Source organism: Vigna unguiculata, chromosome 3, assembly GCF_037176805.1.
Source record: "Vigna unguiculata cultivar grain cowpea cultivar isolate G323 ecotype 2 chromosome 3, ASM3717680v1, whole genome shotgun sequence".
Classification (NCBI taxonomy): Eukaryota; Viridiplantae; Streptophyta; class Magnoliopsida; order Fabales; family Fabaceae; genus Vigna; species Vigna unguiculata.
The window spans coordinates 7,779,079-7,797,097 of NC_140794.1; the positions used below are offsets into that span (position 1 = coordinate 7,779,079).

General features: G+C 36.7%; 2 protein-coding genes and 1 pseudogene across 4 annotated transcripts; 2 read left to right on the top strand and 1 right to left on the bottom strand.

Moving 5' to 3' along the window:
* Nucleotides 1-728: 728 nt before the first annotated feature.
* On the top strand, nt 729-4,109 carry LOC146887450 (uncharacterized). Its single transcript, XM_085671434.1, has 5 exons — nt 729-899; nt 1,160-2,101; nt 2,207-2,393; nt 3,132-3,952; nt 4,062-4,109. The coding sequence occupies exons 1-5, from the start codon at nt 729-731 to the stop codon at nt 4,107-4,109; spliced, it is 2,169 nt and encodes a 722-aa protein (XP_085527560.1).
* Nucleotides 4,110-8,938: 4,829 nt separating this feature from the next.
* On the top strand, nt 8,939-11,702 carry LOC114178680 (sulfite exporter TauE/SafE family protein 3-like). Of its 2 annotated transcripts, none has more exons than XM_028064726.2 (12): nt 8,939-9,109; nt 9,197-9,356; nt 9,504-9,704; nt 9,798-9,862; nt 9,965-9,992; nt 10,080-10,162; nt 10,245-10,331; nt 10,441-10,491; nt 10,620-10,841; nt 10,915-11,008; nt 11,189-11,329; nt 11,417-11,702. In XM_028064726.2, the coding sequence occupies exons 1-12, from the start codon at nt 8,939-8,941 to the stop codon at nt 11,506-11,508; spliced, it is 1,395 nt and encodes a 464-aa protein (XP_027920527.2). In that variant the 3' UTR covers nt 11,509-11,702. The 2 variants fall into 2 exon arrangements, with proteins under 2 accessions (XP_027920527.2, XP_085527745.1); XM_085671619.1 differs by having other exon boundaries at nt 10,098-10,162.
* A 1,916-nt stretch (nt 11,703-13,618) lies between these two features.
* Nucleotides 13,619-17,266, bottom strand: LOC114176817 (sulfite exporter TauE/SafE family protein 3-like; annotated as a pseudogene). Its single transcript, XR_014994058.1, has 12 exons — nt 17,014-17,266; nt 16,663-16,822; nt 15,698-15,898; nt 15,542-15,606; nt 15,412-15,439; nt 15,245-15,324; nt 15,076-15,162; nt 14,915-14,965; nt 14,594-14,816; nt 14,413-14,506; nt 14,082-14,222; nt 13,619-14,000 (listed from the first exon to the last, which is right to left on the bottom strand). The product of XR_014994058.1 is annotated as a sulfite exporter TauE/SafE family protein 3-like (transcript).
* Between the last annotated feature and the right edge of the window lie 753 nt (nt 17,267-18,019).

The window sequence follows — 18,019 nt, forward strand, 5'->3', positions numbered from 1 at the left end:
ATCTTTTAGCATATTGAGACGTGAAACGTGGGACGTGGGACATGAGACGTGAGACGTGAGAGGTGGGAGGTGGGAGGTGGGAGGTAGGACGTGGGACGTGGGAGGTGGGACGTGAGACGTGGAACGTGAGACGTAGGACATGAGACGTAGGACGTGAGATGTGAGACGTGGGACATAAGACATGAGACGTAGGCCGTGGGACGTGATACGTAGGACGTGAGATGTGAGACATGGGACGTGATACGTGGGACGTGAGACGTGGGACGTGCGACGTGCGACGTGGGACGTGGGACGTGGGACATGGGATGTAGGACGTGAGATGTGAGACGTGAGATGTGACACGTGAGACGTGAGAGACGTAGGACGTGAAATGTGGGACGTTGGACGTGAAACGTAAGAGACATGCAACGTGCGATGTGCGACGTAAGACGTCCGTAAACACTAAACTTTGACATTTATATTCATAAACTTTAAAGCTTACACTTTAATTGTGTTAGATATTGTTTGATATTATTAAGATATTGTTAGATATTGATAACCACAATATCAAACAATATCTTCTATTTAATCTTTTTATTTTCAGTTACTCTTTTTACTTGTACCTCTCTCTATTATAAATAGATTATCCTATGTGTGGTTTATACACAAGGGAGATTAATCTCAATCCCTATTTTCTTTATTCTCAACATGGTATCCAGAGCTTAAGGTATCTTTTCTTTTCGTCGTCGATGCCTCTGCCTCTGTCGTCGTCGGACCACCGCCGGACCTTCGCCGGACCTTCGCCGGACCACCGCCGCCGGACCTCTGTTGCTGGAGTGCCAATTCTGACCGGCAACCTTGAAGCCGTGCCTCCTCCATGGCGTCTTCCGCTGCCTCTTCCCATTCTGAAAACTCTTCTAGTGTGTCTGACCCGTCCATCTACACTAATTATGTTAATGTACACTTATCCATTGACAAGTTAACTGGCCATAATTATGTCACATGGTCATCAGACGTCCGCTTATGGCTTAAGAGTCAGAGGTATCTTGATCATCTTGCCCCGAAAGCATCTACTCTCACTCCTGCTGAGAACGACCGTTGAGAAACCATTGATGCTCAATTATGTGTGGTTCTTAAGGGTACTCTTGATCCTTCGTTAAAGCAACTTTTTCGTTCCTAGGAAACGTGTGCTCAAATCTGGGAGCATGCCAAGTTATTATACACCAATGATACTCAACGTCTCTATGGTGTCTGTTCTAAATTTGCAACGCTTATTTCCTCTAAACATCAAGACTCTATGACTGATTATATGGGCAAAATTCATGCTCTATTTCATGAATTCAATGAATTATTGCCTCCTTCCCCCGACCCTACCACGGAGATCGAACAACGCTCAAAGTTCTTCATGCTCGGAGCATTACACGGGCTTGTTGATAAATATTCACATATTCGTGATCAAATTTTGGATTCCCCGGTTGTCCCCACCTTAACTTCAACATGCTCTACTCTTTTGCGTGTACCAGAACAACCTAACACTGATACACCTGCTTCTGTTGATGATTCTTCTGTATTGGTATCTCATCGTGATGACCGGACTCGCCCTCGCAAACAGGGAAAAGGGCGTCCTAAGTGTGACCATTGTGGCAAGCTCAGTCACAAGATTGACAAGTGTTATGCATTACATGAGTGTGAACATTGTGGCAAGCCAGGTCACAAGAGTGACAGGTGTTATGCATTGCATGGACGTCCTCCTCGCTCTGCTGCAGCTGTTCAGACCAACCTTTCCCCACCTTCCTCTACTGGGGATCCTCCTTCTGTTTCACCTGATACACCTGCTATGTTCAACAAATTTCTCAAATGGTATAAGGATCATGAGTCTTCTAGTTCCACTGCATCTATCGCTCACACAGGTACATCTTTTGTTGGTCTGACTCGATCTTCTTCTCTTGGTCCTTGGGTGTTTGATTCAGGAGCCACTGATCATATTACTGGTAACAAATCTTTGTTCTCTTCTTTATCCTCTCCTAATCATTTACCTTTTGTTACACTGGCTGATGGTTCTAGAGTCTCATCTCATGGTGTTGGCACTGTTAAACTTTTCCCTTCTTTAACCATTGATAATGTTCTTTATGTCCCTGGGTCTCCTTTTAACCTGTTGTCCATCAGTCGTCTAACTCGTTCTCTTGATTGTGTTGTTTCTTTTACCCACAATTCTGTGTGTTTACAGGACCGGAGTTCGAAACAGGTGATTGGCATAGGATGTGAGTCTCGTGGTCTTTATCATCTCCGTCCTTCTACACAAGTTGGCGCAATTATGGAGTCTCCCTCTTTTCTTCATGCTCAGTTAGGTCATCCAAGCCTTGCTAAGTTACAGCAGCTTGTCCCTGCCTTGTCCAAATTATCTCATTTGGTGTGTGAGTCATGCCAATTAGGCAAACATAGTCGTACTTCCTTTGCTCGTAGTGTCACACGTGGTGCTTCATCCCCTTTTGCCTTGGTTCACTCTGACATTTGGGGTTCTAGCCGCGTTAAGTCTATTTTAGGTTTTCAATATTTTGTTACTTTCATTGATGATTATTCTAGATGTACTTGGTTATTTTTAATGAAACATCGTTCGGAATTATTTCATATCTTTCAATCTTTTTTTCATGAAATTAAAACTCAGTTCGGTGTTTCTATTAGAGTTTTGCGCAGTGATAATGACCGTGAATATCTTTCTCATTCTTTTAAACAATTTATGGCTTCTCACGGTATTCTGCATCAAACTTCTTGTGCTTATACCCCTCAACAAAATGGTGTAGCTGAACGTAAAAATAAACATCTTATTGAAACCACTCGCACTCTTTTAATTCATGGAGCGGTTCCTGAACATTTTTGGGGTGATGCTATTCTTACTGCATGTTATCTTATTAATCGCATGCCTTCTTCGGTTTTAAAGAATAACATCCCTCATTCCATTTTATTTCCTCATGACCCTCTTCATCCCTTACCTCTAAGAGTTTTCGGGTCTACATGTTTTGTTCATAATTTCAGTCCTGGTCTTGACAAGCTTTCTCCTAGATCACATAAGTGTGTTTTCTTAGGATTTACAAGATCACAAAAAGGATACAAATGTTTTTCTCCTTTTCTTAATCGTTATTTTGTGTCTGCAGATGTCACCTTTGATGAGTTTTCCCTTTATTTTAAGAGTCAAACTTCACCTCTACCTCCATCTAGTCCTGACACCTCTTCTAATACCTTTAATGTTCCTCTTGTTTGTGACCCTCTTACTGTGTCTTCGTCACCATCGGTTCCTGCTCCACAGTCCGTTTCTCCACCACCTCTTCAGGTTTATAGTCGTCGAAACCGATCACAACTACCACCATGTGACTCCACTCAAGTGCCAACTGCTCTGTCTCCTCCGGCTCTGACACCTGAGTCTGACCTTCCCATTGCCCTCCGAAAAGGTATGCGTTCTACCCGTAATCCCTCTCCCCATTATATTGCTTTGAGTTATCATCGCTTGTCATTACCTTTTTATACATGTCTTTCCTTTCTTTCTTCTGTGACCATTCCAAAAACTGTCCGTGAAGCTTTAGCCCATCCTGGTTGGCGTCAGGCCATGACAGATGAACTAAATGCTCTTCATAACAGTGGAACTTGGGATCTGGTCCCGTTACCGTCTGGGAAATCTGTTGTTGGTTGCAGGTGGGTGTTTGCTATCAAAGTTGGACCTGATGGTACTATTGATCGCCTCAAAGCTCGTCTTGTGGCCAAAGGTTATACTCAAATTTTTGGTTTGGATTATGGCGATACTTTTTCCCCCGTGGCAAAGATGGCTTCTGTTCGTTTATTTATCGCCATGGCTGCTCTTCAACAATGGTCTCTTTATCAACTGGATGTTAAAAATGCTTTCCTCAATGGTGATTTGCAAGAAGAAATCTATATGGAGCAACCTCCAGGGTTTGTTGCTCAGGAGAAGTCTTCTGGGATGGTATGTCGTCTTCGCAAATCACTATATGGCCTAAAACAATCTCCTAGGGCATGGTTTGGAAAGTTTAGCAATGTTGTTCAACAGTTTGGTATGACTCGGTGTGAAACAGATCATTCTATTTTTTATCAACACTCGAGTGCTGGATGTGTTTACTTGATAGTATATGTTGATGACATCGTTCTTACAGGGAGTAACAACCATGGCATCTCTCAGTTGAAACAACATATCTGTCACCATTTTCAGATAAAAGATCTTGGCAAACTCAGATATTTCTTGGGTATTGAGGTGGCACAGTCCAATGATGGTATTGTTATATCTCAAAGAAAGTATGCCATGGATATTCTGGAGGAAACTGGGTTGGTGAGTTCAAAGTCTATTGATACACCCATGGATCCCAATACTAAACTTCTACCAAATCAGGGGGAGCCTCTATATGATCTTGAGCAGTATAGAAGATTAGTTGGAAAATTAAATTATCTTACCGTTACACGTCATGACATTTCTTTTGCAGTCAGTGTGGTAAGCCAATTTCTTAATTCCCCATGTGAAGATCATTGGAATACAGTCATTCGTATCTTGAAGTATATTAAAAGATCCCCTGGAAAAGGATTGTTATATGGTTCTAATAACCATTCAAGAGTTGTTTGCTATTCAGATGCTGATTGGGCAGGATCTCCTTCTGATAGAAGATCTACATCTGGGTATTGTGTCTCCATTGGTGGTAACTTGATCTCGTGGAAAAGTAAGAAACAGAGTGTTGTAGCAAGATCCAGTGCAGAAGCAGAATATAGAGCTATGGCCTCAGCTACTTGTGAACTTGTTTGGCTCAAGCAATTGCTTCAAGAGTTATAATTTGGAGATGTTACTCAAATGACACTTGTGTGTGACAATCAAGCTGCTCTTCATATTAGCTCTAATCCTGTCTTTCATGAGAGGACCAAACACATTGAGATTGATTGTCATTTCATTCGAGAAAAGGTTTTGTCTGGAAACATCAAGACTGAATTTGTTAACTCAAGTGATCAGTTAGCAGATATTTTTACTAAGTCTTTACGGGGGCCTAGAATTGATTATATTTGTAACAAGCTTGGCACATACGATTTGTATGCTCCAGCTTGAGGGGGAGTGTTAGATATTGTTTGATATTATTAAGATATTGTTAGATATTGATAACCATAATATCAAACAATATCTTCTATTTAATCTTTTTATTTTCAGTTACTCTTTTTACTTGTACCTCTCTCTATTATAAATAGACTATCCTATGTGTGGTTTATACACAAGGGAGATTAATCTCAATCCTTATTTTCTTTATTCTCAACAAATTGAAAATTTTAGAAGTTTAATAAAAGAATTGTTAATGTATCCATAAATTTGTGCTAACAAATTTAAATTATACTCTTGTAAAAAAATGTATTAATAAAAAGAGCTTAAATACATATAAAATTGAAAGAATAAAAATATGAGGGTAAACGTAATAATTAATTTTTATTTAACACATAAAAATAAAAATTATGAGGATAAAACCAATAATTTATATTTACTGAACTCTTAAATGAGCAAAAGGAAGCAGAGGATGATTTGAAAAGTTAAACTAAGGATGGACAAAAAATCTAATTTTCATGATCCAATCCATTTTTGCTATGATCCAATCCATTTAATATTCATTTTATTAAAAATTCAATCCATTTTATTGGATTTGGATATCAATCTGATCTATATTTTATATATTTTATGGATTGTATATCCATACTCTAAATCTAGATTTTCAAAATAGATAATCCAAAATATCCAATCCAAATTTTCAGTTTATATTTTTGGTTAGGTTAGGCTAAAGGTTGAGACGGACTAGTCCAAATTTAGTCATATTTGATTGACTTGGCGTGACCCTATACAAAATTTGGCTGAATTAGGCCAAATTTTGTCAAGTCATTTCCGATCGAAATTTGGCCCAACTGCTCCTGGACAAAATTTGGAAGTATTCAGTTGAGTTCACCCCGACCCAAATTTGACTGCATTGGGCTAGGTCGACCTAGACAAAATTTGACCGTATTTGACTGAGACAATCGTGAATAAAATTTGGCTATATTTAGCCTAGTTGGCTCTAATCAAATTCGGTCGAATTCAATTGAGTTGGCCTTGATTGAGATTTGGCCGAATCGGCCTTGACCCAAATTTAGTCGTATTCGGCTGAGACGGCCTAGGATGAAGTTTGGCCGTATTCAAATAAGTCGGTCACGATCAAAATTGGGCCGTATTCAACTGAGTCGGCCACGATCGAAATTCGGCCGAATTCAGTCAAGTCGGCTCCGGTCAAAATTCGGTCGTGTTGGCCTCGACAAAAATTTGACTGAGTTGGTCCTGACCTGAATTTGGTCGTATTCGGCAGAGTCGATCGCGACCGAAATTTGGTCATATTTAGGCGAGTCGGTCCTAACCTAAATTTGGCCAAATTCTGTCGAGTTGGTCATGACCAAAATTTAGGCTATTGGTCGAGTCGGCACTAGCCCAAATTTAGCCGTATTCGGTCGAGTAAGTCCTGAACGAAATTTGATTATATTTAACTTAGTCGGTTGTAATCAAAAATTGGCCATGTTCAGTCAAGTTGGTCCCGAACGACGAATTTAGTGGAGTCAACCCTGACCGAAATTTGACTGGTCAGGACCTGACCCAAATGTGGCCATATTTGGTCAAGTCGGCTCTGGCCAAAATTTGGTCGTATTAGGCAAAATCGGCTCTGGCCGAAATTCAGTCGAATCCAGTCAAGTCGATCTCGACTGAAATTTTGTCGAGTCGACCTTGGCCCAAATGTGGTCACGTTGTCTCCGACCGAAATTCGTTCGAAAGTCATCCAAGTTCATCCCATGTTGAAATTTGGCATCGTTGGCCCTGACAAAAAATCTACCAAATTCTATGGTGTTAACCTTATGGACACAAGTTTTAAAATTTTAATTTGAATTTATTTTATGAAAAATAGATTTTGGATTTTGAACTTGATCCAAATATTTAGACAAGAATTTAAACTTGATCTAAATATTTGGATCTGGATTTTTAAAAATCCAATCTACTTTTTTTGAAAAAATGGATTTGGATCGAAAATCTAATCCAATTATTTGGATCCAAAATGGATCTGGATTGGATCATTAAAATCCAATCCATAATCACCCCTAGACTCAACCTTCAGGTAACTTGAGTCGACTTTTGACTTAAGTCCATTCAACTTGACCTTTGACTTTGACTAAAGGTCGAGTCTAAGTCAGTCCAAACACATAGTTGAGTTGAGTTGGCTCAGATTAGATGTCGAGATGACTGGGTTTGAGCTGAAGGTCAATATGAGTCTATTTTCTGGACTGTTTTTATCCTAACCAATGAAGAAATTCTACAATTTGTAGAATTTCAATTTCCTATTTTTTTTTAGTGAATTTGAAATTCTATTGTTTAAAATATTTGAAATACCTTCTTAAAATTTTTCAATTCAATTTTCATTTAATTTTTTTTATCCAAACAAGTCATTTTAACTCAAAGAATTTTAAATTCTTCAAATAAATAAATTACTCTCTTAAATTATCTCATCCAATCACAATATCAATGTTTTCGGTCAATTTTCTCCAAGTGGGTTTATTGCAATTGTGGGAGCTGTAAATCAAGTTATTTGCTTGAGGAATATTTTAACATACTTGAATATGAAGCAGGATAAAAGCATGGAAGTTCTTGTTGATAACCAAACAGCAATTTCAATTTCACATAATTCTATGTTTCATGGGAGACCAAGCATTTTAATTTGGAATTATTTCACTTAAGAAATGTTAAAGAAAATGGCGATACAAATTTGGTTTACCACCATACAGAAAACCAAGCTGTTGACATGTTAATCAAATCTTTTCCACTTAGTAGTAGGTTTAAATTCTTAAGGAAGAAGCGAAGAGTTTGCAACTAATGAAAGTTCAAATGTAAGTTTAAATCTTGAGTAAAAGTAGTAAAATCGAGTGATATATAAGAAAAAAAACACGTAAACTTGTTACTTTAAAATTTTGAGGTTTCAGATAATATCAATCACTTATGAAGGTTGGATTTACATCTCATTGAAATGAAGTTTTTCCTGTTGATCTAAAAATATTGTCATTTTATTTGGAGTGTAAATTATGAGGTGAAGAAAGTCGCAGTCTTAGCTTTTATGTGAGAAGGGTCACATCACACGAGTCCATTGCATACGTATAATTTGTCTGAATTGATCTTGATTTAATTTTAACACTAGTGAAAAAAATCTAATACCATTTATACACTTAATTAATCATCTCTTTCTCCAAATATATTTGGGTTGAAGAAGAGATAATTATTCATTCTAAGTTTTGCATCGTAAAGGATATATGAAGACCTTTTGCATTTCATGAGTGGCAAATATATGCTCCTTGCTTACCATCAGGAAATAACAGCGTACGAGTAATACAATTAAGAGAATCATTCTTTAACTAGGCGTCAAAACCAATAGAGTGAGAGGGTTAGCATAAAAAAGGTGCCAAAAAATGTCTTACATGTTGGAGAAAAGAAAAATATTAGCTATTGAAATTCTTATTTGTATTCTATTCCAATATTAAACCCAAGCAGTACTAACCACAAAAGGAATATTCTAATGGAGTCATAATAGAAATTATAATACAAAACATGAAAAAAAAAAAAAAACATTTACTTTGAAGCACAAGACATAAATAAAAGACGAGATAGAGAATAATAAAAGCATAACAGAGAATCCAAATTCTGCATACCTTGACCTGAGATTTGTTTTCTTGCACCTAAATATTGATTGAATTAAAATAACATGATCAACTAGGGAAGTTCGTATTTGAAGTGAAGATTTTGAAAAGATATATATATAAGTGTTGTGGTGTTGCTCATTGGAGGCAAATTAAGCATAGCAACATCATAGTACTAAAAGGAGTAAGATTTTGAATTTTGAGAGGTGAAGAGCTAAGTATCTAAAGAACCATAATGGGTGTGCATGATGTATCACAAAGATGGGATGTGAAATGGGTTACTGGAAAGGTTCTCATTGCTGTGCTTCTTCTTGTTACAGTCTCCGCCGAGAACACCAACTCACAATCCAATCACACTGAAGGGGTTGATATCAATGCTAAAGTATTCTACCACCACACTTGGCCGGTAAGACAACTCACAAATACTCTGCATGTGGATTAGTGTTTTCATTTCAAGCACGGTGAATTGTATTTAACTTTGTGTTGTGTGCAGAGTATGAAATTTGGATGGAAAATAATAGTAGGAAGCATAGTTGGATTCCTAGGATCAGCATTTGGGAATATTGGAGGTGTTGGTGGGGGTGGCATCTTTGTGCCCATGCTTACCCTCATTATTGGATTTGATACAAAATCTGCAATAGCAATATCTAAATGTAAGAACTACCATTCTGCCCTCTTTATAATTAGACATTAATACGATTTCAAGAAACTCCAACCAAAGAAAATCTGTTGATATTATTAGTAACATCGCATTATTTGTTTTGAATATAATTCTCTTGAAACTTTGTTTGATGAATTAGGCATGATTACTGGTGGAGCAACTGCAACAGTTTTCTACAATTTGAGGCAGAGACACCCCACACTTGACTTGCCCGTGATTGATTATGACTTAGCACTTCTCTTCCAACCAATGTTGATGCTTGGAATCAGCATTGGAGTTGATTTCAATGTCATTTTTCCTGAGTGGATGCTAACAGTTTTGCTAATTATACTTTTCGTTGGTAAGAATTACTGATCATCAAGCTTCAAAATTTAGACGCTCATGATTTGCTAAATTCATTTCTTCCCTCTGATGTGATCTGAATGTTAAACAGGCCTTTCAATCAAATCATTCTTGAAGGGTGTTGATACATGGAAGAAAGAAACCATTATGAAGAAGGTTAATTAATTGCTTCTTTAAACTTCACCCTCTTTTATGTTTTAAATTTCATTCAAGTTTTGCATTCTGATGCTCATGCGTGCATTCATGTTATAATTCCAGGAAGCTAAGAAGAATTCACGGATTGAAGGTAAGTGGTTTGACACTATTTCTATTCTACATTTCTGTATATATAAGTGCTTACCAGATGTGTCATGCTATTTTTTAATCTTGTCAGACATTGCAACTGCAGAAGATGGTGCACATTATATTCAGACAGAAGCCCCTGTCAAAATCGATACTAATGAACTAAAGAAAAAGGTAGTACAAAATACTGGAAGTTATTGATTCCGAATATGTGCAACATCTAATCATTCTAATGAAATCTTAAACTGTGATGCAGGTTTCTATGGTTGAGAACATTCGTTGGAAGGACCTTGGACATCTTTTCGCTGTCTGGTTCATGATACTTGCGTTAGAGATTGGAAAAGTTGGTACCCTATGATCTATTCACTCAAAAATTCCGTTTTTCATTTCTTGCATTGGGATTCATTGATCAACATAATATGATGATAGTATATGCCTCTATTTTTGAACAGAATTACACGACAACTTGCTCTGGAGCATATTGGGCGGTGAATCTACTCCAGGTAAGATATACTATTGGAGAATTCAAGTTCTGAAAACCATAGTTGTCATCTTATATTTGAAAGTGTGGTAAGCCATTAATGTGATTATCATAGCGAAAATTCACTGTTTGTTTATTGTTGTGATTTAGATCCCAATAGCTGTAGGAATGAGCGCATACCAGGCCATGAGACTATACAAAGGGCAGAGAAGCATAGCATCAAAGGGTGATCAACAACCACGTTGGAGTGTGTGGAAGTTAATTCTATTCTGTTGTTGTGGCACAGTTGCTGGCACAGTTGCTGGTTTGTTAGGCCTTGGTGGAGGATTCATCTTGGCACCCCTTTTCCTTGGAATAGGAATCCCTCCTCAGGTACCTTTCATTCTTCTTTCTCTCATCAAATTTGTGTATTGGAAACCACTCTGATTGGGGAATTTTTGACAAGGTGGCAAGTGCTACATCTATTTTGGCAATGGCATTTTCTGCATCTATGGCTGTGGTGGAATATTACCTTCTCAAACGTTTCCCTGTTCCTTATGGTAAGTATGCACGAATGAATGAATGCAAAATGTGCTGAATGACAGAGTAATTTGCCTACTTCCAAGAGAATGTGCTTAGTACCAGATAATTTGAATGGACTAGGAGAAGCTTATAATGAAGCAATAAGTTGTGATATTTAATGGAGATTATAATGTTAAAGTGTGGATATGGTGTTGCAGCCCTTTGCTTGGTAGGTGTAGCGACTGTTGCTTCACTTGTTGGACAGTATTTGGTGAGAAAGGTGGTTGCCTTATTGGGGAGAGCTTCTGTTATCATTTTCATTCTAACCTTCACACTTTGTGTCAGTGCAGTTTTACTAGGTAAGTGTAAGATTGTTTCATTTGCAGAGTGTGTTAGTGCAGTTTTATGAGGAAAGTGTAAAATGGTCTTATTTGGTGACATGACAGGTGGAGTAGGAGTTGATCACATGATTCAAAAGATTGAACGCAAGGAGTACATGGGCTTTGGAAATCTTTGCATGTACACTGCTAAAAATTAGAAATCATCAGGCCTAATATTTTAGGTGCAGGTTCTCTAATGCAGTCTGTATTGTCTTTGGTTACGTTAGTGCCACATTTTTGTATTTTTTTGTTGGTGTATACTTTTAGTTCACTTGAAACACAAAAATTCATTGTATTAGTCCTCAAATTTCAACAATTGATCATGTAGAAATATTTTGAGTTCATATTCTCAGGGAGCCACGGCTTTGGCCAGAAGAATAGGTTTTTTCTCTGTATTTGTATATTTATTTCATTTCTTTATCCTTGAAATTCAATCGAAGCAGTCTTTGATTTCTGTATGTTTAAGAGCCTGTATGTAGTCAATATCTTGTCCCTTAGTGCATGTTAATTTCTTAGAAATGTATGTGTTTAAGCGAACTCTAAATTCCCAGAATTTGAAAACAATAAAAGAAACTGTATGAGAAAAGAATAAAAAAGTTGCATTGCATGCGAGGGTTATCCATATTTTGTTATTGTGACAAAGGTGCAGTATATGAGTCCTAGGATATATTTTAGCAGATTTCTTAAAAGAAGAAGCAAAAATTCTTACAAAAGAAATTGACATGACTAATATGAATCATTTCCTGTGATTTGAGCTGGAGAATAATAAAACAACTATTAAATTTATTAATATTACATCAAATGTTTTATATTACTAAGTTCAGTTATATAATACTAATATCGGTCTATATAAATAATAACAACTTGAATTTCTTACTCAAGTGTTTTAGGTTAAATTTGAGTGAAGTCACCTTTGGTGGCTACGGAATAAATTTCTTTTTTGCGTCATATCTTATGGGATTCTGATTTCTGGTCTATTAACCCGACATATTACATATTGGTGGAGAGGGACAACATAACTAGAGGTGTCAATTTGGTCAATGGTCAATGAACTATCTCTAACCGACTCTTCATTAAGTCCGTTTTAGGAGGTCTCCCAAATGAGGGGATTAAAGAAAAATCTCGGCCTCCAAAGCCCACTCTCAAACGGGTCAAGACCAAGGCTAAGCTAGGTTTGATCCACCTAAAAATAGTACTTGAGTCTGTGTCAAAGATCAAGCTAAACCCTTTCGGACATGTCTGAACCGAAGATCAAGATTGATGGGTCGGCCTAGGCTGACGGCCAAGACGATCCTACCCGAGCGAAAGGTCGACACGAACTTATCCAGTCCGACGACATAGACGAGCCGGCTCGACTTGACGACAAAGTTGATCTAGTTTGAGCACACGACCCAAACGAGTTGGTCCAAGCACACAACCCAGATGAGCCGTGACTATAGTCAAGACGGGCTAATTGTCGAGACAGGTCGGATCGGACCTGTGAATGATACGGGCTGACCCGGACCCATGACACAAATCGATCGGCTCGAGGCCCACAATTTAGATGGGTCAGGTCGATCCGACAATCGAGACGAACCAATAATTGAGACAGGTTGGGTCAACTCAAGCCGATGGTCGAGACAGACTCGTCTACCCCAACGGCCAAGCCGGATTGGGTGGCCAAGCTGAGTCGACAATTGAGACATGTAAGCCCGAGCCGATGGTCGAGATGGGTTGGATAGGGTCAACAGCCTATACGGGTTGGGCGAGGTCCGAGTCGGTGCTCAAGACGGATCCATACATGAAAATTTGTATTTCAAATTATCAATATTTTGGATTATAAAATCAAAAATAAAAAATAATAATTGTATTATAGATTAAATCTAAAATTCAAAATAAAAAAATACATTATAAATTACACAAAAACAAATTTGATTCGAGAATGTACGATCACAATATTGTATTTGACATTATATATGCTAAAATATAACTTTATATTCTAGATGTTACAATCCAAAATACAAAATAAAAAATTCATTCGAAATTACACTATTTAAAACATTAAAACATATTTTTTTTAATAAGGTAAGAAGACAACACCATATTGGAGGTGTATTAACTTAAAGAAGGGTTTGTTAGCTTTGGCAAAGTCCTTAAAAAAGAACTAAACTTGCAAAAAAAAGAAACCAAAACGGCAGAGAATGGAACTTCATTTGCGAACTTGCATAGAGGATCCACGGTAGAGAATTAAAGTAACAACTAACATTTTTCATGCAAGCTCTTAAAACATACACAAATCAAAGATTGCATCGATTCAATTTTAAACATATACATATACAGATACATACTGAAATACATATATCTATACATATACAGAGAAAACAATGTTCTGGCCTAAATATTTCTAACGTATTAATTGTTGAAATCTAAAAACTAATACAGTGAGCTTTTGTTTTTCAACTGAACTAGAAGTATACACCAACATAACAATACAAAACTGTGCCACTAACGTAACAAAAAACAACACAAAACTGCATTAAAGAGCACTGCCCTTTAATATTAGCTAGGCCTGATGAACCCTAGTGTTTAACCTTGTACATGCAAAGGTTTCCAAATCCCATGTACTCCTTGTGTTCAATCTTTTGAATCATGTGTGCAACTCCTACTCCACCTGTCACCAAATAACAGCATTTTACACTTCCTCATAAAACTGCACTAACACAAACTGCAAATGAAACCATCTTACACTTACCTAGTAAAAATGCACTAACACAGAGTGTGAAGGTTAAGATGAAAATGATCACAGATGCTCTCCCCAATATGGCAACCACCTTTCTCACCAAATGCTGTCCAACAAGTGAAGCTGCAGTGGCTACACCTACCAAGTAAAGGGCTGCAACACCATATCCAAACTTTAACATTAAAATCTCCATAAAATATCACAACTTATTGTTTCATTAAGCTTCTCTTAGTCCATTAAAATTATATATATAGTACTGAGCACATGCCCTTGGAACTAGGCAAAATTACTAGTTATCTACCACACTGTTCATTCATTGAATCATTCATTCATGCATACTTACCATAAGGAATTGGAAAACGTTTGAGAAGGTAATATTCCACCACAGCAACAGATGCAGAAAATGACATTGCCAAAATGGATGTAGCACTTGCCACCTTTGTCAAAAATTCCTCAATCAGAGTGTTTCCAAGAAAAATGTACATAGAAAAAAAGTTGATAAAAGAAAGAAGAATGAAAGGTACCTGAGGAGGGATTCCAATTCCAAGGAAAAGGGGGTGCCAAGATGAATCCTCCACCAAGGCCTAACAAACCAGCAATGGTGCCAGCAAGTACACCACAACTACAAAAAAGAATTAACTGGCACACTGGCCAATGTGTTTGTTGATCACCCTTTGATGCTATGGTTCTCTGTCCTTTGTATAGTCTCATGGCCTGGTATGAACTCATTCCTAAAGTTACAGGGACCTAAATCACAACAATAAATAAACAAGTGAATTAAACATTCACCATGATAATGACAACAATGGTTTCCAGAAATTGAATTCTCTTGTAGTGGTTCCTACCTGGAGTAGATTCAATAACCAATATGATCCAGAGCAAGTTGTTGTGCAACTCTGTTGCAAAACACAGGCATATGTTATCATCATTTTATGTTGATCAATGACCCACTATGCAAGAAATGAAAAGCTCAATTTTTTAGTAGAAAAACTCATAGGATACCAACTTTTCCAATCTCTAATGCAAGTATCATGATCCAGATAGCGAAAAGAAGACCAAGTTCCGTCCAACGAATGTTCTCAACTAAAGAAACCTGCATGACAGTTTTAGAATTCATTAGGAAGAATACACTTTCCACATATGTGGAATCAATAAATTTCACTATTTTGTACAACCTTTTTCTTTGGTTCATTAATATCTTTGACAGTGTCTTCTGTTTGAATATAATGTGCAGCACCTTCAGGAGTTGCAATGGCTGATTAGAATGAAAAACTAGCGTGACATGTCTGATAAACACTTTATATACAGAAAGGTAGAATAGAAATAATACCAAACAACTTACCATCAATCCGTGAATTCTTCATAGCTTCCTGGAATCATAACATGGGTGCATGCACAAGCATCATAAAGCAAAACTTGAAAGAAATTTAAAACATAAAAGATGGTGAAGTTGAATGAAACAATTTATTAACCTTCTTCATAATGGTTTCTTTCTTCCATGTATCAACACCCTTCAAGAAGGATTTAATTGAAATGCCTGTTTTACATTCAGATGACATCAGATGAAAGAAACTAATTGAGAAAATCAAGTAGTGTCTCAATTTTGAAGTTTGAGCAGTAATTCTTACCAACGAAAAATATTATTAGCAGAACTGTTAGCATCCACTCAGGAAAAATGACATTGAAAGAAACTCCAATACTGATTCCAAGCATCAACATGGGTTGGAAGAGAAGTGCTAAGTCATAATCAATGAGGGGCAAATCAAGTGTGGGGTGTCTTTGCCTCAAATTGTACAAAACAGTTGCTGTTGCTCCACCAGTAATCATGCCTTCACCGAAAGAACGAAAACATACATATATTCAGCTTGAAAAGAATTATATTCAAAACAATATCTGAAAAACAGCAAAACAGCAACATGGACAAGTTTGCCTTTTTTTTCAAGGTGGTTTTTGATGTTTAGAACACCCCTGTGGTGGAGAGGTCAAGAGTCATGGAGAACTCATGAGAAAGTTCAACCATTCCCCTTTTCTTTATCAGAATTTAAATGGACATATACCTTAACTAACCAATAGCATGTCAAGGTCATGTCAGCAAAATATTTTAATTTAAAATGTCTTGTTGTTTATTATGTATGTTTAGAAAGTTTTAAAATATTATATATCATCATCTCAACCAAGTGGTCATGTCAATGCTGTTTTGAAGTACGACCTGAATCTAACTTAAAGGCACATAATGGAATGAATGTTGTCACTGTCAGTGCCACTGATAAATATTTATAACGAAAAGATAACTATCTATGCATATGAATATTAACATTTAAATCATGTGATAAATATACGTTTTATAGGGATTGTTTCTTCCTACTTGAAGTTTATAGACAATGTCAAGATCATCATATCTAAACTCTTCTTGAAAATTAATGTACAAACACTTTTTGTGTGGTGAATCATGAAGTGTTTCTAAACAAATTCGTAATGGAATCACAAGTACTTAAATGTTATGTTACTAATAACATCAACAGATTTTCTGCAGTCAGATTTTCATGAAAATATTAATATTTACTTATAAAGAAGACATGATGCTAGTTCTTACATTTTGATATTGCTATTGCTGATTTTGCATCAAATCCTATAATGAGAGAAAGCATAGGCACAAAGATGCCACCCCCACCAACACCTCCAACATTCCCAAATGCTGATCCCAGGAATCCAACTATGCTTCCTACAATTATTCTCCATCCAAATTTCATACTCTGCACACAACACAAAAGTAAAAACAACACAGAGTTAATCCCAATTTAATGTTCTTCACATACAAACACTAGGCCACATGCATTGATCTGAATAAAGTTTTTACTATAGTGATTATTTGAATTTGACATGATTTTATAATAACATATTTTTTTATGAAAGTTGCTGTCAAAGTATTTGTGAACTCTCTTACCGGCCAAGTGTGATGGTAAAATACTTGAGCATGATGATTGGTATCAACCCCTATAGTGTGATTGGATTGTGAGGTGATGTTCTTAGCAGAGACTGTGACAAGAAGAAGCATAGCAATGAGAACCTTTCCAGAAACCCATTTTTGTGATACATCATGGACACCCATTGTGTCTCTTCAGATACTGAGATTTTTTCAAAATTCAAAATCTTAGTCCTTTTAGTACTATGATGTTACTATGCTTAATTTGCTTCAAATGAGCAACACCATTAGAGTTAAATAGAATTTTTCAAAATTTTCACTTCAGATAGGAGCTTCCCTAGTTGATGATACCATGACAGTTAAATAGGTTTTTTCAGAATCTTCACTTCAGATAGGAGCTTCCCTGGTTGATGATGTTATTTTTAATTATATCGAAGTTTAGGTGTAACAAAACAAATCTCCTGTCAAAATAAGCAGGCCTCTGATATGTTTTTAATGGTCTCTATCTCGTCTTTTATCTCTTGTACTTCAAATTCTGAATCCTGGTTTTAATAATTGTGTTATTTTTTTTTATTTATTTTGGATTGTACTGTGATTTCTACCATACCTCCATTGAAATATTTCTTTTTGTGGTTACCTACTATTTTGGCTTAACATTGGAATAGAATTAAACAACAATATGTCAAAATACCTTGAATTTTCATTGTTTTTAACTATCTCAGAATGTCTTTTTGTTCTGCAAGTATACATATGGACAAACATGTACTTCTACCAAAACAAACAACACATTTTTTGGCACCCCTTTTATGCTAACCTTCCCATTTTAATGATTTTGATGCCTAGTCCAAGATTGTTTCTCTTTATTGTATTACTCGTATGTTAATTTTTGTTCTGATGTTAAACTGATGGGGTCATTGTTCTATGGCTCAAAACAAGAACTAATGAAAAGCAAGGAGCATATGGTGAGTGAGAACTCTTAGAGGACTAATTATCAGTGTTTCTGTAATGATGAAGATGAATGTGATGA

Bases quoted from the DNA above. Each gene is read 5' to 3' on its own strand.
- LOC146887450 (XM_085671434.1), top strand. From the start codon at position 729: ATGCCTCTGCCTCTGTCGTCGTCGGACCACCGCCGGACCTTCGCCGGA. The intron at 2,394-3,131 runs GTGAGTCATGCC...TTGTGTCTGCAG, and splicing joins CAAATTATCTCATTTGGTGT to ATGTCACCTTTGATGAGTTT. The intron at 3,953-4,061 runs GTATGTCGTCTT...GGTGTGAAACAG, and splicing joins AGGAGAAGTCTTCTGGGATG to ATCATTCTATTTTTTATCAA.
- LOC114178680 (XM_028064726.2), top strand. From the start codon at position 8,939: ATGGGTGTGCATGATGTATCACAAAGATGGGATGTGAAATGGGTTACT. The intron at 9,357-9,503 runs GTAAGAACTACC...TTGATGAATTAG, and splicing joins TGCAATAGCAATATCTAAAT to GCATGATTACTGGTGGAGCA. The intron at 10,492-10,619 runs GTAAGATATACT...GTTGTGATTTAG, and splicing joins GGGCGGTGAATCTACTCCAG to ATCCCAATAGCTGTAGGAAT.